The following is a 25,826-nucleotide window of genomic DNA, read 5'->3' as shown; positions in this document are numbered from 1 at the left end:
ACTCCTTCTTGCGACTAAAATTTAATCCAAATAACTAAAGCCAGCAGAAAGGAAATAATTAAACAAAAACAAAAAGCTTAAGACAAACAGAAAAAATTCATTCTAAAAAAGATTGTTTAATGGGACCGGCCCCGTGGCGGAGTGGTTAAGTTTGCACGCTCTGCTTCGGCAGCCCACGGTTTCACTGGTTCGGATCCTGGGCGCGGACATGGCACTGCTCATCAGGCCACACTGAGGCGGCGTCCCACATGCCACAACTACAGCGACCCACAACTAAAATATACAACTGTGTACTGGGGCGATTTGGGGAGAAAAAAGCAGGGGAAAAAAAAAGATTGGTAACAGTTGTTAGCTCAGATGTCAATCTTTTTTTTAAAAAAAAAAAAGGGTTGTCTTGTAAACATTCCATGGCCAAGAATCCTGTATTTCCTTTGTTAATTAAGATCACTGGTTTAGTGCTATTAAAAAAAAAAAGATTGTTTTAAAAAAAAGATGGTGATTGCTTTCTAGTCAACCTCTCCTGACTACTGCTGAAGTGGGAAACATTTCTGGTTTTCTGACTATAGAATTCTGACTCTCTGATGATACAGAGCAGGGGTCAGCAAACTACACAGTACAGGCCAAATCCATCCTGCCATGTTTTGTAAATAAGTCTTACTGGAACACAGCCACACTCTTATTTGCATACTGCTGATGGCTGCTTTCACACAACAGCAGAGTTGAGTAGTTGCTGTTAGCAAAGACAATTATTTTACCTGTACCTTCTAGTCATTTACAGAATGTTTGTTGACTTCTGATCTAGAAGAATCTCTAGATCAATGGTTCTTAATGAAAGTATTAATGGCACTGAGTATGGAACAAGTCGTCTTATGCAGTCAAGCATCACTTAACCACAGGGATACGTTCCCAGAAATGTCATTAGGCTATATCGTCATTGTGTGAACATCACAGAGTGTACTTACACAAACCGAGATGGTATAGCCTACTACACACCTAGGCTTTATGGTACTAATCTTATGGGACCACCATTGTATACACGGTCCATTGTTGACTAAAATGTCGCTATGCGGTGCATGACCATACAGAGTTGTCCCTTGCTGTATAGGATAGTCAGTACTTCCAGTCCCCAACAGGATTGTCCCTCTCATCTCACTCATGACAGAAAATTTTCGGTTCAAACATTCCCTGTTGACTGTACCACCACGTTTACAATTCCTGCCTTAGACACAAATGATGACACATAAGCCAAATCCAGTCAACAGAAGTGTTCTGTTGGATCACACATACTTTTTAAAAAAATGTATGAGTCAGGGGCCAGCCCTGTGGCCGAGTGGTTAAAGTTCTGTGTGCTCCACTTCGAGGGCCCAGGTTTGGATCCTGGGTGCAGACCTATACCACTCATCAGCCATGCTGTGGAGGCATCCCACATACAAAGCACAGGAAGATTGCCACAGATGTTAGCTCAGGGCTAATCTTCCTCAAGCAAAAAAAAGAGGATTGGCAATGGATGTTAGCTAAGGGCGACTCTTCCTCACAAAATAAATAAATAAGTAAATAAATAAAAATAAAAAATGTATGAGTCTAAATTCCTTTAGATCAAGAGTAGCAAACTGCTTATTCCAGTCAACAGAGATAGAGATTATATATATGATCAGTACCTGAAATATTTACCATCTGGCCTTTTATAGAAAAGTCTGTAAAACCAGCTTTACTCAGTCTCAAGTATTCCCTATTTAATTATACCCCACTATTTTATTTATATAAACAGCTTGGCTTCTGTAGACATCTGAGAATGAAACCCCTGTACAAGTCAATCTTTCCGGCCTTCTATACTATGTTGCTAATAATAAGCCTAAGTGGATTATCAGGTATAGAGTTTTAAGCATTCTCCAAGAGAATTAGTAAAATTCCACACAATGCATAAACATTCATTTATGCCTTAGATATACAGTTCTAAAGATCTGGAATGAGTTTAATTTTACATTGCTTAATTTGAATTTCATTATCAACACAGTATAAATAAAATATTAGGAATATCTAAATAATTTTAAGCTTTCAGTTTTGACAGTCATCTCTGAGAAGAACAATCACCAGAGAACCAAATGTACATTGAACAAATCTACTAAAATGTTTCAAATCCAATGAAAATGTATAGGTTAAAAGATAAAAAGCTCCATAAGAACAATTCATTGATTCATACTTACTCCTTCATTTCTTTGGATGGGGAATTACATGCAGGAAGAAACGCTGCTGGGCTACTTAATTTATCCAGTGTACACGCTGTTCCTATGGCTCGTACCACTAACCCAGATTCGCCTTCCAGATCAAAACACTGTAAGTACCCAACAACCGCATTTCCTCTCATTTCAAGCACTTTCAAGCCAATCTTCCTCTGCAGTTCACCTGCAAAAGGGAAGAAAACTCATTCTGCTTCATATTGCCACATAACATAATACAAAGCTGGAAATGGCAGTAACAGAAAAGAGTCCAAAAAATCATAGGTTTTTAGAACATGAAAGGAAGCTAAAAGATGATCTGCCTTCTACTTTTAGGGAGGTAAGACTATTAGCAACATTTTACCAATGTGGCAAGTAAGGTTCACTCATTCATGCATTCATTTACCAAGTAATTTTTGGATGTGTACTTTGTACCTGGCATTCTTCCTTTCTAAGTGCTAGAGATGCAGAGATGAACAAGAAAGATAAAGCCCCAATTCTAGTGGAGTTTACATAACAGTTGGAGAAACAGACAAAAAACAAGTAAACAATATAAATAGTACATATAATATAAATATAACATATAGAATATATAGCATATAATATATTCTAATTGTAATATATAATACATTATATATGATATCACATAATACAAATATGTAGACTACAAACATAACATATAATTAAATATACTATATTAAATGACATTTAAACTTATAAATATTAAATATAATTAATATAAGTATTAAGATATTTATATTTTTCTATTTAAAATATATAAATTTATTATATATAAATACATTTATACTTATTAAATATAACATTTACACTTATTTATTGTCTGATATATATGTGTGAGAGTGTGTGTGCATATATACACACTCACATATATATAAATATAAATTTTAGACAGTAAATAAGTTCTTCAAAGACAAACAAAGAAAAGTAATGAGGTAAGAGTGGCGGGAAGGGTAGAAGGAGCTACAACTTGTCAGAGAAGGACCATGAAAAGACAACATTAGAACAAAAAGCATTAGAGTGATGACCTGAGTTCTGATCACAAATAAATGCTAGAGAGGAGAAAACTAGAGCCCATTTCCAACCTCCTTGCTCTGGGCACTTTCCACTAGGCCACTTCATGAGCACAACTTCCTTTACTACCTAGTTAAGAGGAACTATAAGATGCTGATTCAGATTTCTTCTTGTTCTAAAATGGCAATTCAGGGGGATGGGGCCAGAAGTAAGGAATCAGTCGCTTACAATTCAGTCTTCGTTGTCAAATTTCAGGTGGCATGTCAAAAGGAAGCGAAAAATTTGGGAACATTAAGTCGATCAGTAATGACACTATCTTTTTTAAATACCTGACATTAAAGAAATGAGTCTCTGTCTGGCCTCATTTGACGCCCTTGGTGTACGAATTCGATCAATCCATTGATATTCCGGGTCTTCATTGACTACAAGTTCTTCTACAAACCCATGAATTATCACAGCTCTATAGCACTTTGGAATAGATGTTGCTGTTAAAAAAAAAAAAGTCTGTTATGCTTCTACTTATCACAAGGTGAAATTCAATTTTTAAGAAATGTACAATTAAGCTCTTACCTTTAGGATACAAGTTACAAGAACATCTTTTACTGTGATAATCTCAATATAATTATAATACTTCCAATCAAACAGTCGTCTAAGTTCCATTTTATTCTTAGAAATAATCATTTTCTCACATGGAGACTCTCACCTTTCTCATGTAAGCATAGTAGACATAAATTGCATGTTTATAATTTAGAAAACAGCTCTAGACTATGTTAAATACCTTTCAACACAAAGTTTAAGAAATCAGTCAGCTAGATGATTATCACATAAATAGGTAGAAGGCAGATAATGCATACAAAAAACTTTAATTATTCAAAGGGCTTTGAAAAAGTTCTTCGGTACACCACGTACTGCAGCCTCAAAAATCAAATGACCTTTCTGACATATCTGAGGAGCCATACAGCCCTCAGTTTCTAATAATCCATGGTATATGGCCAACTGGTTCAGCCGTTACTACTTAACAGACTCATTTAACACAAAAAAACCCCAAATGTCACTGGATTTATATAAGATCTGGTCAGATTCAAAAAGAGGAGAACCCGAGAACACCTACACCAAACTAGTCTCTTATAACAGACATTCGTGCCTTGAAGCTAACTCAACTACCTAGGAGTCTGCAACCCTATTAATCCAGGCTGGCTATGAATTGCCCAGATCTGCCCAATTCTGACCCGTAGTATTTCACAGTATTCTCGGGACTCCATACCTGTAGGAGCCTATGTCATTTTGGATAGCACCACAGTGCCTGGCTATCATGCTCTGCTCCTACCTTTCAGTGTCCTATACTAGAGGATATACCACTGGATTTTTCTCTCTTTTTTTGATAGCCACACAAAGTTTAATATAGTTACATCTTTTACATATTTGACAAAAGTAGTTTGTTCTAATTTATGAACGAAAAATTTAATAGTAATAAAATATTAATCTCTGTGAAAGTAATACGACAAATATGTGAAAATTGTCTTAGAGCTTGTTTTTCATTGCTGTTGATCTACTGGTACAGAAGTGAAGTCTGCATTAGATGAGTAAAGCTTCTCCATAAGTTGGTGCCCAATAATTCTGCTTTTTTAAGGCCACCGGAGACTTCTGCAAGTTACAAACCCATCCACCACAAACGGCTCCACACCTGTACTGTCTGGTTTTAGACAGCCCACTTGAATTAAGTCTAAATTTGCTACAAACGTAGCCTCATCAAATCTGTTTCCCCAAATGTAGACATTAGAGAGTGTGGGATTTGTTTCCGTTGATTAAGAAAGTGCAACAAGTCCTCCTCCCTCTCTGTTGTGGCTGATGACTGACGACCAGCTGACATCAAGATAGTGCCCGCCACTGTTCAGATACAGGACATCACCTGTTTCGTACCACAATTTTTTATATCATGCTTACACACGTGTAGCTCCACAAGGCAGTGATTTTCTTTCAACATGTGGCCTAGATGAACACTGGGCTCTTCTTGTTTGCCACATAGTATAGGTCGGTTAGGTTTATGCCCTTAATCGTTTGGTTTTGAGTTAGGACTGTAGCAAATGCTATCACACTTTCCATTCCCAGATCACAGTCACCCAGACACGTCATTTCTCTAAGGATGAATTAATTTGTAGCACTACAGGAAAAAAAATCTCACCTTTATTTTTCATTTTGTTTCCAGTCATTCACGGGTATTTCAGAATGGTATTCTTAAGGAATGCTTTAATTTTTAATCAATTCTCCAGCTTCAGACCCAATAATATTAAACAGAAGGTTTAAGTAAATGAGATTAAGTTGTTTTAATATACAGACTCTTCTATAAAAGCCTGGAAAGAATCCAAAAATTGCCACTTCTTACTCTTTCTACTGGCATTAAGCGACTGTTACCAGCAACGTTTCATGGGATTCTTTCCGGTCACGTTCATAGGTGGGATGGAGGCTGCAGCAGGGGCTGGAGAAGGGGCAGCACCAGGGGCAGGAGGGGGAAAGGCCAGCCTGGCACAGCCTCCTCCTGGCCTCTGGTGGTGTTGTCATGACAACCACATGCATGCATGCCCCATTGGATTTTTCTAAGAAAAATTTCTATAAACTTGTAAAAAATTAGATATCATTTACTTTAAAATCAGATAAATGGTCCCTAAAGCTACAGTAATTGGTTCTGAAAAATTAACAATTTTCTCTTTGGCATTAAAACCAAAGTATAATAGGTTTTCCATTAGCCTTCTGAAATATTAATTTGATTTTCCATATTTAACAATTATTAAATTTCTAAGTAAGTAATAAAATGTATTTACTTACTGCAAAAGAATTTGACTCCACAGGACGACTGCCTAAATCGATTTAAATCATTAAAGAGGTCTACTTTGACAACTACATTGATTTCTCCACGGATACCTATAATTACAAAAGGAAAATCAAGTTTCTACTGTTAGAAAATAAAGTACAATTAAATAATCAAGCAAATAAGTGCCAATTAAGGATTTCAAAATAATGGATCAATCATAACAGCAATGCTCAACTTGCTTCCCAGTTACTTTGATTCTAAGTGGGTTTCTTTATTACATTTTCTGAAGAACATGTATGCATTAGAGAATGAATAATTTTCATTTTTACAACAAGTCTCCAATTATTTGAACCAAGACTAACCGGAAAGGAGTCCCATTTAAATTGAGGAGGATGATGATGACGATGACAATGACATTTGCTGAGCACTGATAATGTTCTAAGTGCTTTACACGTAGTATCTCACAGTGCTCACACAACCCAGTAAGGGAATTTCTGTAGTAGTATTATCCCCATTTTATAGAGGAAGAAATTAAAGTTTAATAAAAGATAACTAATTTACATAGTATCATTAGCTAGTAAGTGGTGGAGCCAGGATTAAAAGTCAGATCTTTATTATCCCAGAGTAAATATTCTTCACAAGTAATGTAAGAACCCAATTTAACACAAAAGAGGTTTTATTCTTTACAACAAATATAATCAGTTAAAGTAAGCTAACTAAGAAATTCCAAGAATAAAAGTTTATCAGAAAATATCCTAACAAATAAAAATGACCCAGGCCCTATCTCTAAACATTTACTAAATATTTTCGCTTGACCATCCTGACTTCATGTCAGATTCATGCTTATGAAGGAAGATCTTATAAGAAGAGTGACCTGTTCATTTACCCACTGAAATAATACAAGAAAATTATGTTACTAACAAGGGGCCCATATAACATATTAAACCAACTATAAACAATATTTAATATAAAAGGTTCAGAAAATTCATTCACTCTTATAGCCACTGCCTTTAATCCAAGCCCAGATTAATTCTCCAGTGGCTTTTTTTTACTGGTAATGTAACATTTGACTGGATTTTATTTCCTGATTACAAAGATAATACATATATTATAATACATATACCATAGAAAATATGGAAAAAAGCAAAAGAGGAAAATTAGTATTACAGTCCAGAAATGAAACTATCCAAGGATAAACATCTCAGTATGTGTTCTGCCCATTTACCCAATAACATCATATACATGCAATTCTTTTGTTTCTAAACAATTCGGGATCATCTTATGATGTTTTATAATCTGAATTTTGCAATTCTTAATTTATCATGCACATTTCCTGATGCCACTGTATTCTGAAAATATGCTTTTTGCTCTGGCTGTATAATTTATGGTCAATATATGCTCTAATGTAAGTAAATCTTGCTTTCCATTTTAGACATTAGTAAATAATAACAGAAGGTAAATAATGTCACAATAAATATACATAAATCTCAGCAAATATCTTATTTTCTTATAAAAAACTACTATCAATGGAATTGCCAGGTCAAAAATGTAAAATAGGCAGAAAGATGCAAGACTGTAGAGAGAAGCGCCTGCCAGTTCCTTATGGGTCCATGTGCCATTCTAAAGAGACAGCATATTTTTAGACTAGCTGTTCTCAAACGTTTTGATCGCAGGACCCCTTTACAATCCTAAAAATGACTGAGGACTTCAAAGAGTTTTTGTTTATGTGGATGATATCTATCAATATTTACCATATTATAAATTAAAATTGAAATTGAAAAAAATACTTACTACTTAATTTAAATAATAAATCCATTTATGTTAATATAAATAATATTTTTTAATAAAAACTATTTTGAAAAACAAAAAGAAATTTAGTGATAATAGTGTTAAGAGTGGCACTGTGTTACCTTTTTGCAAATCTCTATAATGTCTAGCTTAATGGAATACAGTTAGATTCTCATTTCTCTTCTACGTTCGGTGTATGGTAACATACATCATAAAAGTTCTAGAAAACTCCATTGTACACTTGTAAGAGTGGCAAATGACATATAAGTATTCTGCTGAAAACAGTTCTCATTTCACCTCACAGAATCTGTGAAAGTATCTCAGGGACCCATAGGTATCCCCAGACCACACTTTGAAAACCCTGCTTCAGGTAACAAAAAGCCTTTGAAGAATTTTAAGCAGAGAAATATCAATATTGTCTATTTGAAAATGTGTTTTACAAACACAGAGTACCAATACTAGATCATTTTTAAATAATGGATTCACTTACTATATTGTACAAATTTAGCAGGCATTATTTCAAATTATGTTGAGAAGTGTAACAATTCTACCAATGATATTTTACTACTACATGTCTATTAAAAAGACGACATCTTTTAAAGATACATACTTCAAAACCACTAAGCGTAACACAAAAGTCTTAGGATAAATTTAAAAGGTGGTGATTTATCTTCTTAAAATACACTCCTTACCATGTATGGTGTCATAAATTGGAAACCATCCCGAGATGACTGTTGCAGCTTCACTGTAGAGTAAAGGGTCGATATCAATGTAGACTTTACCAATGGCATCATTCGCACTGTAGGTATCATGGTCAAGAACTGTGATCTGTAGAGGTTCGTCCTGTAAATCTTCATCATCCACCTAAAAGTATACCTTAACATTAAATCTTATCATTCAAAAATCTTCGCTACCATAAATGTATACACACACCAAATGTAAAGGATTACTTATTTCTGGAAAAAAGAAAACCTTATAGATTTATCTCTAAGCACAAAGGTAGAGGGATTAATATACATAGAAAAAGTTATAACTCTTTGCTACAGTTAAAGCTATAAAAAAAAAAGCTATAGTTTACCTCCAAGCACAAAATTAAGATGATGAACACACAAAAAGTATTAGGTTTTAATTCCTTTTTCTACATATAATCCTGTGTTTTACTACTCTACCAATGGTATCCAGCAAAAATGCTTAAGGAATGTCATAATAGAGTCCACATATCATATACAGAGAATAAGGATGCTAATAAGCACAATGACACCATAATTTCTAAGGACAATGTCAGAGAATAAAACTGTAAGCAAAACTAACATACTATTTGTAAGAGAAAACAATTTAAGTCCATGAAATAAATGTCTACCCTCTCTCCTTTTATTTACTTATTATCAAGTACTTACCATGTGCCAAGCACTGTTCAAAAGAGAGACTGCAATGGACTGAATGTCTGTGTCCCCCCAAAATTCATATATTGAAGCCCTAATCCGCAATAGGATGGTATTTGGAGACGGAGCCTTTAAGAGGTAATTAGGTCATGAAGCTGGAGACCTCATGAACGGGATTAGTATCCTTTAAGAAGAGACAAGGCGAGATAATCTCTCTTCTCACCATGTGAGGACACAGCAAGAAGACAGCCGTCTGCAAACCAAAAAGAGGGTCCTCACCAGAACCCAACCATGATGGTACCCTGATCTCAGACTTCCTAGCATCCGGAACAGTGAGAAATAAATTGCTATTGTTTAAGCCACCAGTCTCTGGTATTCTGTTACAGCAACCCAAATTGACTGAGACAAAGAACAAGGCAAAAAAAAGATTGCTCCCTCATGGAAGACACGTTCACTATTTTGGCGGCCATCCTCTGCATACCAAGCCATCCTCTAATTTGCCAGTTCTCCTTATCAAATATAACGGCTAGATGGAACACAACATGATAGACAGCAATAAGACGAGGACAAAATACAAAAGATTATTTTTTCCTCTAACTCAAATATTATACTTTTTAAATGCAGTCTATGAATGTTTGCCATTACAGCAGACATACCACACTGTTAACTAAGACTGAGTTTGTGGTTAACTAAAATCTCTCTATCTTCCTTACATATGCTTTGGTCAAGTGGTATCTCTGTAATCCTTACACTTTGGTTAAATTTTTTTAACTGAATTTTGAAACATTATGCCTTTCCCCATTCCCTGTTTAATTTCTTGTTGATTTTAGGCTAACAACCAGCCTCTGAAGAATTTTTTTTTTTAAAGACTGGCACCTGAGCTAACATCCGTTGCCAATCTTCTTTTTTTTCCCTTCTTCTTCTTCTTCTCCCCAGAGCCCCCCAGTACATAGTTGTATATTCTAGTTGTAGGTCCTTCTGGTTGTGCTGTGTGGGACGCCGCCTCAGCATGGCTTGATGAGAGGTGCCATGTCTACACCCAGGATCTGAACTAGTGAAACCCTGGGCCGATGAAGCAGAGCATGCAAACTTAACTACTTGGCCATGGGGCCAGCCCCCTGAAGATTATTTTAAGAATTAAAGTGCATAACGGAATTATTGTTGATATCATTGATGTGATAACATAATGGATGATTTAAAAAAGGGGTCTTTCTCTATAAAAGAGATATAATTAAAATTTTCTAGATAAAATTACATAGTATCTTTACTTTGCCTTAAAATATTCCTGCCTCCCCCCACAAAAAATGTGGGATAGGGTAGCAGATGAAACAAGCGCAGAAGAATGTAAACAACTTTGGGAGGTAAAGGGAAAAAGTAGGTAACAGATCCATGAGATGGTTCAACATACTCATCTGTCTACTTGCGTGCATTTTTTAAAATTTCCATAATGAAATGTTAAAATAAAACAATTCTTTTGAATTCCAATCCATTCTGAATCATCCGTCATCAACGGCATACTACCACTACTGCACTACTATATGCTTAACAAAAGGGGGTCACAAACTAAGCCATTAACCATGCCTCCAAAGATGTCCCTCCAATTTCTAACTCCATTAATAATATTTTTGTGTACATTTATTCAGCCACTACACATCCACCTATGAGTACTACCATTCTTATCTCATGAGACACTACGGTATCCCTTCCCTGATATTATAGGGCTCCATACCGATTGGGTGACTAGAAATAGTTCATGATACATGTAGATAACTAATTATATGAAAAATCTGAATAGAGAAGTTTAGGAATTAATTTTAATTATGAATATTTGAGGAGCCAGCCCAGTGGCATAGTGGTTAGGTTCACGCATTCCACTTCAGCAGCCTGGGGTTCATGGGTTCGGATCCCAGGCACGGACCTATATACCGCTCATCAAACCATGCTGTGGCAGCATCCCACATACAAAAGAGAGGAAGACTGACACAGATGTTGTTAGCTCAGGGACAGTCTTCCTCAAGGAAAAGGGGAGGATTGCCAACAGACATAAGCTCAGGGCCAATCTTCCTCAAAAAATATACATAGACATCTAATAGAGTAAATGAACCAATTTCAAACCAATAAACTGAACCAATTTCAATCATAAAATATTATAAATTAAGAGTCTCAGAGATGTTTCAAGTGTTTAAAAATTTTAGCTGCACAGCAAGATGCCCAGCTAAAAGACTACATTTCCTAGCCTCCTTTGCAACTAATGAGATACAAGTGTAAGTCATTACGTAGCTAGATAGGGTGGGGAAAAACTTAAACAGGGCTTGCTTAGCTGAAAAGTGTATGTTAATTCACCACCATTCCTCCTATACCCCCCTTCACTCCAGCTCCTTCTTCAGCCTGGAACACTGACGTGAACTATAACTCCAGCTGTTAACTTGGAGGCTAAAGTGACCTTGAGTATGGAAACCATAGGCTATGGATGACACAGGAGAAAGACAGAAGGATCGTGTGTCCCAAATGACTGCATGGAGCTACCAAAAGACCCTTACACTGCCTTGCTCAACATTTCTTCTACATGAAAGAAAACTAAACATCTATTTCGTTTAAGATATTATTTGAGAGTTTACAACATATATAACTAAATGCAACTGACAGCTGATAAACAGGGTCAAAAAAGAAGTATATAATTACTGTTAACTCTAAACATAAAATTTCAGAACATTTTTCACACAATATATAGTGCTATTAGAAGTACTAGCCAAAATAGTAAATTTTAAGGGAAATGGCTGGTAACTTTAGTTAATAAAGTTCATTAATATTATAAAAATCTCATTTCAGAGAAGTACAAATATATTATTTTTTAAAGTTATTTAAGCTACTTGAGTACTTTGTAGCTTTCAAACTTATCAGTATTGTGTCATCAATAAAATGAAATATCCATTTTCTTAAATAGTAATGTCCTATTACCATGAAAATTACTAATTCATAAAGCCTGCCCCTCCTACCATTCCAATAACAATGTAATTGACCAAGAGCATTCGTTTTTAGCCATTTCTAGGTTATGGAAAAAAGAAAAAGCCATGAAAATGAAGCTATATAAGTATTTAAATGTTTTGCTTGGGTAATGAAGATGTACTTCATAATTCTAATTCCATCTGAAATGAGCTAAGCAAGTTACTTTAATTACATGCGTGACTCATATATTTCACATTTTTACACTAACAGCACAATAGATTTAACACATGTGCAATAATTTATGGGTCTTTCAAAATACATGTCCTTTTGGAAACAACTAAAAAAAGTCTATATATACACAAAAGAAAACAAAAAGGGAATCGAAATGCCCCATGACAAAAAAATCAACACAAAAGAAGAACAAAGTTGTAGGATTCACACTTCCTGATTTCAAAACTTACTATAAAGTTACAGTAATCAAGAAGTATGGTAATGGCATAAGGATAGACATATAGACAATGGAATAGAATTGAGAGTCCAGAAATTAACCCATACATCTATGTCTAACTGACTACTGACAAGGGTGCCAAGACGATTCAGTGGGGAAAAAACAAGTCTCTTCAACAAACAGTACTGAAACAATTGGATTTCCACATGCAAAAGAATGAAGGTGGATGCTTACCTCAAACCATTACAAAAATTAGGCCAAAATGGATCTATGACCTAAAGGTAAGAGCTAAAACCATAAAACTCTTAGAAGAAAACACAGGCGTAAATCTTCATGACCTCAGATTTGGCAATGGATTCTCTGAATTGACACAAAAAGCATGAGAAGTAAAAGAAAAATTGATAAACTGGATTTCAACAAAATTAAAAAGTTTTGTGTATCAAAGGAAATTATCAAGAAAGTAAAGACAACCTACTGAACTCGAGAAAATATTTGTAAATCATATATCTGATAAGGGTTTAACATTCAGAATATATAAAAAGAACTTGTACAACTCAACAACAAAAAGATAAACAACCCAACTTAAAAATGGGCAAAGGACTTGAACAGATAGTTTTCTAAAGAAGATATACAAATGGCCAATAAGCACATAAAAAGATACTCAACATTATTAATTAGGGGAACACAAATTGAAACCAATGAGATACCACCTCACATCTACTTTCTTCGTATTAAGCTGGCCACCAAGTCGTGGTAAGTCTACCACCATAATGTCATCTCTAAATGTCTTCTTTGGAAGGTTAAAATACGAGGAGATAGTTCAAAGTAAAAGAAATGCAAATGGTCCTTAGCCACAGAAGTCATAAGTTGTCTCATTCAAAACAAAAACGCCTCATTCATAATTAAAATTATACATGACTATCACTTCAGACCTACTAGGATGGCTTACATATTTTAAAAAAACATAAAATAACAAGTGTTGACTAGGATATGGAAAAATTGGAACTCTCATACATGCCAGTGGGAATGCACAATGGTAAAGCCACTTGCAGAAAACAGTTTGGCAGTTTCTCAAAAAGTTAAACATAGAATTTGCCATAACACCCAGCCATTCCACTTGTAGGTACACACCCAAAAGAAGTGAAAACAGGACTCAAACCGATACCTGTATAGCAATGTTCATTGCAGCATTATTCACAATAGCCAAAAGGCAGAAACAACCCAAGTGTCCATCAATAGATAAATACGATAAACAAAATGTGGTATATACAAAGGAATATTATTCAATCATAAAAAGGAATGAAATTCTGATACATGCTACAACATGGATGAACCTTGCAAATGTTATGCTAAATGAAAGAAACCAAACACAAAAGGACAAATACTTATAATTCCACTTATATGAAATACTTAACATAGGTAAATTCAAAGATATACAAAGTAGATTAAAGGTTTCAAGGGGCTGGGGAGAGGAGAGAGTGGGGACTTACTGCTGAATGAATAGTTTCTGTTTGGAGTGATAAAAAAATTTTGGAAATAGGGGCCGGCCCAGTGGCACAGTGGTTAAGTGCACACATTCCACTCTGGTGGCCCAGGGTCCGCCGGTTCAGATCCCGGGTGTGGACATGGCACTGCTTGGCACGCCATGCTGTGGTAGGGGTCCCACATATAAAGTAGAGGAAGATGGGCATGGATGTTATCTCAGGGCCAGTCTTCCTCAGCAAAAAGAGGAGGATTGGCAGCAGACGTTAGCTCAGGGCTAATCTTCCTCAAAAATAAATAAATAAATAATTTTTAAAAAATTTTAAAAAACCATTTAGTACAGTGATATCAAAAAAAAAAATTGGAAATAGTGGTGATTGCACAACATTATAAATGTAATTAATGCTACTGAATTGTACACTTAAAAATGGTTGAGCCAGCCCTGATGGCCTAGTGGTTAAAGTTTGGTGTGCTCTGCTTCAGCAGCCCAGATTTGGTTCTAGGGTGCAGAACCACACCATTCTGTCAGTAGCCATGCTATGGTGGTGGCTCACACAGAAGAACTAGACGGACTTACAACTAGAATATACAACTATGTTCTGGGGCTTTGGGGAGGCAAAAAAAGAAAGAAGACTGGCAACAGCTGTTTGCTAAGAGTAAATCTTTAGAAAAGAAAAAAAAGGTTAAAATGGCAATATTTATGATATATATTTTTTACCACAATTGAAAAAATTTTTTTAAATCTGTACATTGTTCTTAAGCGATTTTTGGTATAAGTAAGCCCAGAGAAAATTGCTATAGTAATAATATAATACTTTTGAGGAATTCTATTTTTTTTAATCTGGGTTCCCATATTCACATATTATACTTTCTTAACTGCAACACAATTTCTTAAAAACTCAATATTCCTAGGAAATATTTTTATGTTGTAGAAAAACTCCTATACTTGAAATAAAAGGTACTCATCATTCCTGGGGAAAAGGGTCACTCAAAGAAATACACTCACAAATGCTGACATTTAAAAACTTACCTCAAATTTAAACCATTCAGAGTTCCACTGAGGGTTGAGGGATTTCGGATACACGTCTGTTTTAAAGGTGGTATTACCAAATTTTACCTAAAAACAAATAAGAAACAATTCAAATATAAATATCCAAAATGTGAATAAAAATAAAATTTAATGTCAGCCACCAATGGGAGGATTAGCCACAGAGGAGAAAAAAGACAACTATTCTGAGACCAAAGGGAAGAAACTATGGATGGGTCCAGGTAAGTTTATAGAATACATCTGGAACAAGAGATTACCCACTGTTATGCTTCACTAGCTCCACAGGGAAATTAAAAACAGAGACCATTATGTCAGCACGGAGGAAGGAGTTGGTATGGCCTTTACTAAACACAACCTCAAACGAAAGCAGAAAGTCTTAAGAGCAGATGACCAGCAAAAACAAAATCAGAAGGTAAAAGGTCAGCTGACTCTTACTCTACTCTTACAGTGCACGGTGACCAGCAAGAAACTAGGATCATTAGCGGTTTTATGTTTCTACCTTCGGGGGCAATGAAAGGGGATGGATGGGCAGACTATCTTATTTCATAGCCAGTCTTGGCAAGCACTAAATCATGAAGCCCCAAAACTACGTAAATCAGAAAGAAAGAAAGAGGGCAGAGAGCAGGCTAATCCCTGGGACTCGCTTCCAACAGCGAATGGAGATTGTGAAACCTCAGACTCGATTTGAGAAGTGGTCAGGAAGCTTAAGAGCTAAGTTCCTCCATTTCTAACAAGTTCGTACAAAGCAATAAGAAAAAGATCAACAAACCAACAAAATAAAGGGCAAAAGCCATGAACAGACAATTCAAAGAAATGGAAATAAAGATGTCTTTTAAATATAGTGAGAAATGATCGACCTCATTCATGGCAAGAGAAATGCAAATTAAACCAACATTTTTACTTATCAGGTTGGCAAAGATCAACAAGTTTGAAACCACAATGTTAGGGAAGTACTTTCATACTCTGTTGGTAGGAGTGTAAATTAGAACAATTTCTATAGAGTGCAGTTTGACAACACATATTAAAATTTTAAATGCCTATATCTCTTAAGTTCATACAGAGATGGTCAAGACATATATAAGCAGCATTATGGTAGCAAAAGACTGGAAACAACCCAGATGTCCATCAGTTTGGAACTGGTTAAATGCAGTAAATAAAGCCACACAATGCAGTGCTAAAGAGAAGACTGAAGCAGTTCTCCATGCACTGGGGTGGAACAGCATCCAAGATACATCTTTCTACTACAGAACAGTGTGTATGCCATTCTTCGTGGCAAAAAAAAAAAAGGACAAAATGTTATAAGGTATATAACAAATGCCTATATATGCACAGATTATTTGTAGAAGGATATACAAGAAATTTTTTTTTTGGTCACGAAAATTGGCCCTGAGCTAACATCTGTTGCAAATCTTCCTCTGTTTTTTTTTCTTTCTTTCCTCTTCTCCCCAAAGCCCCAGTACATAATTGTATATCCTAGTTAGAGGTCATTCTAGTTCTTCTATGTGGGATGCTGCCACAACGTGGTTTGATGAACAGTGTATAGGTCTGCTCTCAGGATCCGAACCAGCAAACCCCAGGCCGCCAATGCGGAGCAAGGAAACTTGACCACTCGGGCATGGGGCTGGCCCCCACAAGAACTGTTAACAGTGGCCATGACAAAGAACAGAACAGCTTGGTTAAAGGAAAGGCCATGAGAGCCTGATTCATTTTATACCTTTTGAATTTTGAACCATGCATATATATTAACTATTTTTTAAATATATTATTTTAAAATTCAAAAACATCAAAAACTAAAACAAAATTCAAATGGCAAAAACTTTATTTTGATTCAAATTATAAAATTCTCAATCTACTTCTGGGAATTTATCCTAAGAAAAGCACTTTCACATAAGGCCCCCTCCCCAAAAATATACAAAAACCAAAATAGTCATTCAACAGGAAAGTGAATAAATGACATGCTCCTACTAAAGAAGGAAGTCAGTCAGACGTACTGTTAGGGGAAGATCTCAGTGACATAATAGCTGAAAACACCAAGTAGCAGAATATATAATGTAACATTACATCTGTTTCTAAAAATATGATATGCAAATTTTTTTTTTAAAAGAGGGGAGAAAGAGTAGATGAACACACGCCAAGAAACTGACAATTGTCTCTGAAGAAGACCGACAGGGTTAAGCAATACTATACAGTGTAGAAAGTAAGAAGTGGGGTTTTCAAGTTATATTTCTAAGTATTCAAATCTTTTGTAATGGGAGCTATTCATGGATTACTTGCATAATTTTTTTATTTTCTTTAAAGATCGGCCCTGAGCTAACATCTGTTGCCAATCTTTTTTTTTTCTTCTTCTTCTTCTTCTTCTTCATCTCCCCACAGCCCCCCAGGACATAGTTGTATATTCTAGCTGTAGGTCCTTCTGGCTCTGCCATGCGGGACGCCGCCTCAGTACGGCTTGATGAGCAGTGCTAGGTCCACATCCAGGATCCAAACCCGCGAAACCCTGGGCTGCAGAAGCGGAGCAAGCGAACTTAACCACTTGGTCACAGGGTCAGCCCCATTTCTTTTTATTTTAAATCATAAATGTTAAAGAAACAAAATTTAGGGGCCAGCCCAATCGCGCAGCAGTCAAGTGCGCAGGTTCCGCTTCGGCGGCCCCGGGTTCACCGGTTCGGATCCCAGGTGTGGACATAGCACCAGTTGGCACACCATGCTGTGGTAGGCATCCCACATATAAAGTAGAGGAAGACGGGCACGGATGTTAGCTCAGGGCCAGTCTTCCTCAGCAAAAAGAGGAGGATTGGCAGCAATTAGCTCAGGGCTAATCTTCCTTAAAAAAAAAAAGAAAAGAAGAAAATTTAATGAGGGAAAAGAAATTTGAGAATAGAGGCTACTGCTCATTTACTAACCTAATTTTCACTACATTTCAATATTCAAAGTATCAAAGAAATACTGTTTAATTTACCTAAAAATTGCCTAATTTGAAGTAAAATATTATTAGTATTTATAAAACTTAAAACCGTTCAAAAGCCAAATGTACTTAAGGGTTTTGGCTCAATTGCTAAAAACAGCATACCATTTTTCAAGTTATGATTTCAGAGCCCTCTTCAGTTTTGTCCCACTATATTGCAGTGCCATACTGTGCCTTTTTTTCTTTTTTTGGTCAACTGTCCATTATAGATAGAGTAAACACCTGATAGTCTCCACACTGCATTAAACAAAGAGAAACAAGATTTTAGAAAAAGAAAAAGGCTGGAGTGTATATTTTGCCAACACTGTGGTGATTCCCCTTCTAAACAAGAGTCACTGTTCATTTAGTCTGATTTAATTCAAAGGAGATTTTATTACTCAGCAATTAAATGAATGCCTTACAACTTTGTTAAACACCAGGGATTTTAATGAGATTCCCTAGTAAAGTAAAAGCATTCTTGCTCCCCACTCATTAGCTAAATTACCTTGAGAAAGTTATTTAACCTGTTATTTAAGGCTGCTTCCTCTCTGAAGAGCAGGGCTGCTGTGAGCCTTACAAGAGATTAATGCATGTAGAGACCCAGCAAAATGGCTGGTACATAGAAAATACTCATTAAATATTAATTTCTTTTCCTCTCCCCGTTCCCTCAAAGGCTCCCGGATAAACACAAAATGAAAATGTAGGTTAGCGGCAAGAGTTTGTAACATGCACATTAATATGGAGATATATTGCCATTAGTACTTCCCTTGTACGGAATCCCATCCCATTCATCCCGGAGATTCCTGCAAGAATAAGCATCTTCAAATACTACTTGGTCATCTTCAATGGCTTCCTAAACGCCTCACATCACATACAGTAGAAATTCCCTCAACCAATGCAATCAGGACCAGTATTTGATCAGATAATCAAGTCATTTGGTTAAATCAGAGAAATCATTAAAAATGATACAAACAGTAAATATTTTAAGATAAAAGATATAAACAAATATTGATCCCTCTATCTTTTAATGAAAGACTAAGGCCTCTTCTTTGAGTAAAGGGGCACTCTGTAGAGTGCTGCATCATCTTTTTTGTGTAAACCACACGCCCATAATGTATCATCTGTGATTGCCACTTTGGGTTTCTTTAAAATGTGGTGGCAGAACTCAAAATCACTTGTAAAAAACTATGAACATAGAATCCTAGATTTTTTACAATCTTCATCTAATTGAAGAGTCATTTTTAGTGAGTGTATCCAAAAGTCTTTACATAGCATTATCAACTTCAGTTTCATGCTTATTTCACCAACTTATATAAGGTTTAAACAAATTACAGTAACAAACAGTTGGCATAAACAAGTTCGGAATAAACACAACTGCCTCTTGGTGAAGTATAATGGCCAACTGACAGGAGAAGCAGCCACTCAGGCACACTGGAAAATAATCTAAAGATATGAGGAATTCAGGACTGTGCTGAGGGAAGGAATGCAGAGCCCCAGGGACTGTAACAAGTCAGTTAATGAAAGTTGGTTAAGAGCTCCTACTGTACAGACTTCTCCCCCTGCTTTTCAGACCACTTGGTAATCTGTAACGCCCCCTTACCTAGTCAAATTTTGCTTCCCACTTCTATTCAACAAGAACCCTCCCTTCAATTACAAATGCTCTATCCTTTCTCTTGCTTTTACCAAGTTTGTCCTATTCATCTGAAAAATGCCCCTTTTTCCTCTCTGCCTACGGAACTGTTACCATCCTTCAACCTTGGCACAAAGATTTCTCCTGACTAGCCCAGGCTTCACCATGTCCCTCTCCTGTGAGCCTCCACAGTACTCACCGTCTCCATCACACAATTTATCCCTTTGTTATATTGTAATCCTCCATTATGCCCTTTTTCCTGCATCAATCTTTCCCTTTCTGCTGGATTATTCCTATTAGCACACAAATATGTTCTAATAGCTTCTAACATATTTCTTTTAAAGTACTAAAAGCTACATATTCCCCAAATACCACACTATTTCTCCCCTGCCCTTCAGAGCCCTATTTCCTGAAACAGCTATTCCTGCGGTTCCTCGCCTCCCGTGTACTTTAACCCTCTTTAACTCACTCCTATGGGCCTCTGTCCTTATCACTCCTCTCCTCAAGATCAGTAACAACTTCCATGTTGCCCAATACAGTGATTCTTCTGTCCTCTTACTTGACCTTTCAGTGTCATTTTATAGTTGAGGGTTTCCTCTTTCTAGAAACTTCCTCTCTTGCCTTCAGAGAAATTACTTTCCTGATTTTTCTGCCCCCTTTTAGCTGACAATCTCAGTTTCCTTCCCCTCTTCCTCTAACAGACCTCTTACTGTCAAGTTTTTTCAAGGATCCATCCCTCTTCTCTCTCTCCCCCTAAGCCAGAGGTTTGCAGAAAGGAAAGAAGCAGGTCCAAAGGAAGCTTTAGAAATTTCTAGGGGCGTTTTTTGGGGGAATCGTAGTAGTATTTAGTGAGGAAGGGCCAGAGATGCTAGGTGTCCTGCAATGCAAGAGACAGGCCCCAGCAATGCAAAGTTATCCCATGTCATGACTTTCAAAAGTCCGACCAGTCACATGGGTAAAAAACCTACATAGAACTTAACTCAGTTTTACAGACAAAAGTGTTGTGATGGGGTTTTAAAATACATAATTGTCAAGAAATGCAACCATTATGTAAAGTAAGGGGCAACTCTGTTTCTTTCCCGTAAGTTGACTATATTGGACAATCAGATAGCCGATGACAATGAGGACCCACCTGAGATGCCAGAACTACTGGCTCCCTTTGTGTAAGACTAGTCGTATTCACGTGATTTGACAGCTAGGTGAGGCACTCCCTACCCCGGTCCCCTGCTTTATTTTCTCCCCAGAGAGCACTTCTCACCATCTAGTATACTTTATCTTTTACTTAATTTTCTTCTTTATGAACTCCCTCCTCGCATGAAAATCTAAGTTCCATAACTACAGAAATCTTTGTTTTATTCATTGCTATATGCCCAGCATACTGTACTATATCCAGTACAGTGCCTGACATGCACAAAGGCTGAATACGTATGCATGGATTCAATCTGATTACTTCATATCTTCTACTACGGTCATGAGCAAGTGCTTCCATACTGAAATACATATTAAAAAAATACTTTCAGGGCCAGCCCAGGGGCATGGTGGTTAAGTTCAAGTGCTCCGCTTTGGCAGCCTGGGGTTCACAGGTTCAGATCCTGGGTGCAGTCCTAGCACCACTTGCCAAGCTACACTGTGGTGGCATCCCACATAAAATAGAGGATGACTGGCACAGATGTTACCTCAGGGTCAACCTTACTCACCAAAAAAATAAATAAATAAAACTTTAAAAAATTTCCTTTCTTTGCCTTATTACAATTAGAGTATTTGATTTTGTTTTTTTTCAGGAAGATTAGCCCTGAGCTAACATCCATCACCAATCCTCCTCTTTTTGCTGAGGAAGACTGGTCCTGAGCTAACATCTGTGCCCATCTTCCTCTACTTTATACGTGGCACGCCTGCCACAGCATGGCTTGATAAACGGTGCGTAGGTCTGCTCCCAGGATCTGAACTGGCAAACCCCAGGCCACTGAAGCGGAGAATGCGAACTCAACCGCTACGCCACCAGGCCAGCCCCTAGAGTATTTGATTTTTTTTAAACTGTGAGCATAGATGGTTTATATTAGCTATGAGTAACATGCCAAGATAGTAGAGGGTAGACTTCAAAATATCTGCTATATAAAGGGGACACTGGGTCTCACAAAGTTGAGAAGCACTGGCCTGTAGGAGTTCATTTTTAACTCACACCCCATTTCTGAACACCATACTCACAAACCAAACTTCCTCCTTGCCAACTCCAATTAAAGGTCCTAAAGACATCTTAAACTTAACATGCCCAAATGGAAACTCATTCTCCATCTACTCAATCAACGTCTGTCACTCCCATGGAGTCTCAGAAATTACCCCAAAGACTCCAGAAAACTAAGAGTCATCTTTTAGTCTCCCTTTCCCTGGTCCCCTATCCCAAACTACCAACGAATCCCCTCGAGTCTATCTGAAAAGTGTATCTGGAATCATTCGCTTCTCTCCATTACCAAAACCATGACCTTGGCCCTCACCACCTCTTTTTTGAACTGTTATCGAATCTCGTAACTAGCTGCCTGCTTCAGCTCTTGCCCCTCTTCAGTCCATTCTCCAGAGAGCAACAGACGTGCTCATCTTAACTGCTTCCCACTCAATTCAGAATAAAACCCAAACTCCTAATCAAGGCCTCTGAGGTCCTGCACGACTGGCTCCGTGACTAACTCTCCCACTTTATCTTACACCACTTCACTCACTACCTGCCAGCCACACACGTCTTCTTTCTCTTCCTAAAACAGAGCAAATCTCCTCGGGATCGGCCCTCTGCTGAGACTCCTCCTCTTCCAGCCTCTCGTCTGCCCCACCCCTGGCCTACACACACAAATACACTCCCTGAGCAGCCAGGTCCTTCTTGTCCAACAGGTCTTTCCTTCACTGACACATCGTCAGAGGCCTCCCCTGATTACTCAACCTAAAGTAAATATTCCCTGTTACTCTCTTTCTACTGTTTTCTTTCATGGCATTCACCACAATTTGTAATTATATATTTAATCATTTCTTTACATTTTAAGGTCTGTCTCACCCATCAAAATATAAACTCCATAAAAGTGGGAACCAAGTCTATTTTGTTCACCATTGTATATGCATGGCTAGACCAGTGACTAGCACTGGGCCTGGCAAATAGCAGACATTCAGTAACTATTTGTTCAAAGAAGGAATTAATGAGTTACTCTTGAATCCGACCCCTCCTTCACCAGCAAAAACCATCTGATACCAAGGTCTAACAATTTTACCTAAGAAACGTCCCTCAAATTTTTCTCCTCTCAACCGTTGCCAACGCCACTGCTCAACGTGCACATATCACCTGCATAATTTTACCACCTTCTGAAGTGATCTCTCTGTCGGATCTCTCACCTGTCCAGCCCGTCAATAATGTCACCATTCAAGTAATCCTATAAAGAAACAGCCTAATACAAACACCACTTATTTCATTTCTACTTAAAAAGCTCCCCCGTCTTACTCCTGCTTATAGAAGGAGAAATTCTTTAGCACAGAAAACGAGGTTTGGTTCCAACCTACATTTCCAGCCTTATCCCCTACAACCTCCACTACCCACACATCCCCTTTGACTCCAGACACATCCCAAACTAACATGGTTTCCTAAATATACCATGTATTCCCTTCTGCGCCTTTGATGTTCCCTCTGCCTGGTAAAACCCTGGCTGTTCTTCGAGGCCCAGCTCAAATATCACTTTTTTAGGAAGCCTCCCTAAACCTTCAGAGACAGAATTAAGCTTCCATATTCTACAACACCATTCATCCTCTTGTCTGGCAAGGCAGTATTAGCACAGTGGTTAAGAAAACAGACCACAAGGCTATAGAAATTTACAAGGTTAAGTAACCTGAGGCAAATTATTTACTGTTCCTAGGCCTCAGTTACGTCAAGTGTAATACTGGATAATAACAACACAATAGCAAAACTGTTGTGGAGACTAAGATTTACAAAGTACTTAGTACATACCTGGCAATAATGAGAACCAAGGCACGCTGGCTATTAGTTATTAACCTAACCTGTGTGGTCAGTCTCTGATCTACCTGAACGCAAAGACTATGCTTTGGTAATCTCTGTGTCCACATTACCTAACATCTGGTCCAGGAACCCACCCAGTAACTGTTTCTCAACTGACAATGAACTTGTGACTAAGAATTACCATGGAAATGTTTGGGGGGAAAACTTCAGTTTTTAGGTCAGAGAACCCTTAGGGAACATAAAGAATATTCTATATTGAGATGAAATCTGGCTATATCTTATCACGTATCTATCAACTTTAAGCATTAACAGCCCAAATGATTATTGTTCTAATGCTCTGACTCATCATGTCAATTTTTACTACAATTTTTACCTGGCTTCTTTAAGACCACATTATTACTTTCCGGGCCCTAGGCATGCGCTAATTTGCATGAGTCTTAAACTAATCATTAGATTTAAAAAGCAATTTTGCAATTTAAATCCATGGCACTTAATTGGCTTCCTACCGCAAGGGACTAAATTACACTGAAACAGCTCATCAGACCCACCAGTCAATACAAGAGCAGAAAGTGTTACAGTTGCCTTTTAGAACTTGCACTGATGATTCAGAAAACATCATCCTAGAGCGTGGATCTCCTCGCCTTGTAGGTTTCCAACTGCCCATAACGGACTGGATCTACATTCTTAAACATCTCCATCACTCTAGCGTGAAGCGCCGCCCCTCCCCAAAAGAAGGGCGTGTGGATGTGTGTGTGTTTCAGTGGCCGCGTGGCCACGCCTTGGGATCTCCTGACTGGCAGGCGGCCTGTTAAGAGTCCTGACATCAGGGTCACCCCAGCATGCAGAGCAGTAACAGCCTCCCCGCGGGCGGACAGTGCCGCGGACGCCTGCGAGCCGTGCACCCATCGCATGGGCTGCAGTGTCGGCAGGCAGCCCTCGAGGGACGACTGGACAAGCACCACATACGGGGGGCGGTCAAGGGGAATGGGCTGAGGGGCTGGGGCCAGGTGGGTAGGATCCTTCACAGGGCTTGGCGCTCCTGGTGTTTTGAGGGGCAGGACTTTGCACCAACCTCCACGAAGGCATCAGTCAGGTCACTAGCTCGGTCCATCACGGGCAAATGGCGCCCGGCCACGATTTTCACCTTCAGCTTCCCGGGCATCGTCTCGGCTTTGGCCTCTCCTTGGGCTCCTGCAGAAACAAACAAGCGAGTCTGCGCCGAGCGCCAGGCGGGCGGGGGAGGGGCGGGAGCGCGCGGAGAGCGGCGCGCGCCGGCGGGAGCGCGCGGGGTAACTGACAGCGGATGGCGCGCGGGGGCGCGCCGCGCCGGCGGCGGCCACTCACCCTCGGAGGAGGAAGGGGGACGTCCGGCGCGGGAGCCGAGGCCTCATTCCGGAGAGGCAGCCGGACGAGTGGCCCTGGTGGATTCTTCTGCCCCGGTCCCACAATGCTGGCAAGAGAAGCAAAAGCCAGTCGACATCCCGTTCAGCGTCTGCCGCCCCGACAAGTGTTTCTCCTCCCCCCAAGATGGCGGCTCTCGGGGCGTGGAGGAAGCATCGATCATTCGGCGCTCGGCCCCCTTCGCGGGGGAGAAATGAAATGCGCAGAGAAAAGAGCTAGGGGGCGGGGCGGACTTCGAGGAAGCTGGAGGACAGGGAAATGGGTCGAGCCCTGCATCATCCACCGAGTCGGGGCTGTAGCTTAGTCTCCTGCTGCCCTGCAGAAAACGTGCTCCGTCCTCCCGGGACCAGGCGCTGGTGTGGCTCAGTGATTTCTCCGCGGGCCGCTGCCACGCCACCCGCCAGCGACGCGTTTCCGAAGGGCTGTGACAGAAGGAGCAGCCGTGGAGACTGCTAGAGGACCTATTTCAATCTGCCTTTCACGACCCATTAGTGGTTATTAAAATCAATTTAGCTTTTCTACCTGGAAGGAGTGGAGTTTTTCTTTTATATGAAATAGAGGAAGAAATTTCAGGGACATCTCGGATGGTCGAATAAGTGCTCTAGAGTAACATTTTGCATTCGGTCGTATACACGTGTACTGTGCACTGGGTTACAGATGTTGCTGTAGGGCTTGGGCAAAACAAAAACTTTGAAATTTCAGAGCCACCGCTTAA

At 38.5% G+C, this 25,826-nt stretch overlaps 1 protein-coding gene across 9 annotated transcripts in view; it reads right to left on the bottom strand.

Moving 5' to 3' along the window:
• The window catches only part of C2CD5 (C2 calcium dependent domain containing 5), an 88,718-nt gene extending 63,505 nt beyond the window's left edge, over positions 1 to 25,213 (bottom strand). For 8 of the 9 annotated variants that reach the window (XM_046659885.1, XM_046659899.1, XM_046659917.1 and 5 more), the window contains exons 1-7: positions 25,055 to 25,213; positions 24,783 to 24,901; positions 15,134 to 15,220; positions 8,538 to 8,709; positions 6,072 to 6,167; positions 3,578 to 3,733; positions 2,205 to 2,403 (exon numbers count right to left, since the gene is read on the bottom strand). In XM_046659885.1, the coding sequence (XP_046515841.1) occupies positions 2,205 to 2,403; positions 3,578 to 3,733; positions 6,072 to 6,167; positions 8,538 to 8,709; positions 15,134 to 15,220; positions 24,783 to 24,872 (800 nt within the window). In that variant the 5' untranslated portion in view covers positions 24,873 to 24,901; positions 25,055 to 25,213. The remainder of the gene's footprint in view (positions 1 to 2,204; positions 2,404 to 3,577; positions 3,734 to 6,071; positions 6,168 to 8,537; positions 8,710 to 15,133; positions 15,221 to 24,782; positions 24,902 to 25,054) is intronic. The other variant, XM_046659920.1, reaches the window with a different exon arrangement.
• Between the last annotated feature and the right edge of the window lie 613 nt (positions 25,214 to 25,826).

The sequence above is a fragment of the Equus quagga genome, chromosome 1 (assembly GCF_021613505.1).
Source record: "Equus quagga isolate Etosha38 chromosome 1, UCLA_HA_Equagga_1.0, whole genome shotgun sequence".
NCBI classification, from domain to species: domain Eukaryota; kingdom Metazoa; phylum Chordata; class Mammalia; order Perissodactyla; family Equidae; genus Equus; species Equus quagga.
Note: the sequence above shows the minus strand (reverse complement) of the source record. Positions and strands in the feature narration are given on the sequence as shown.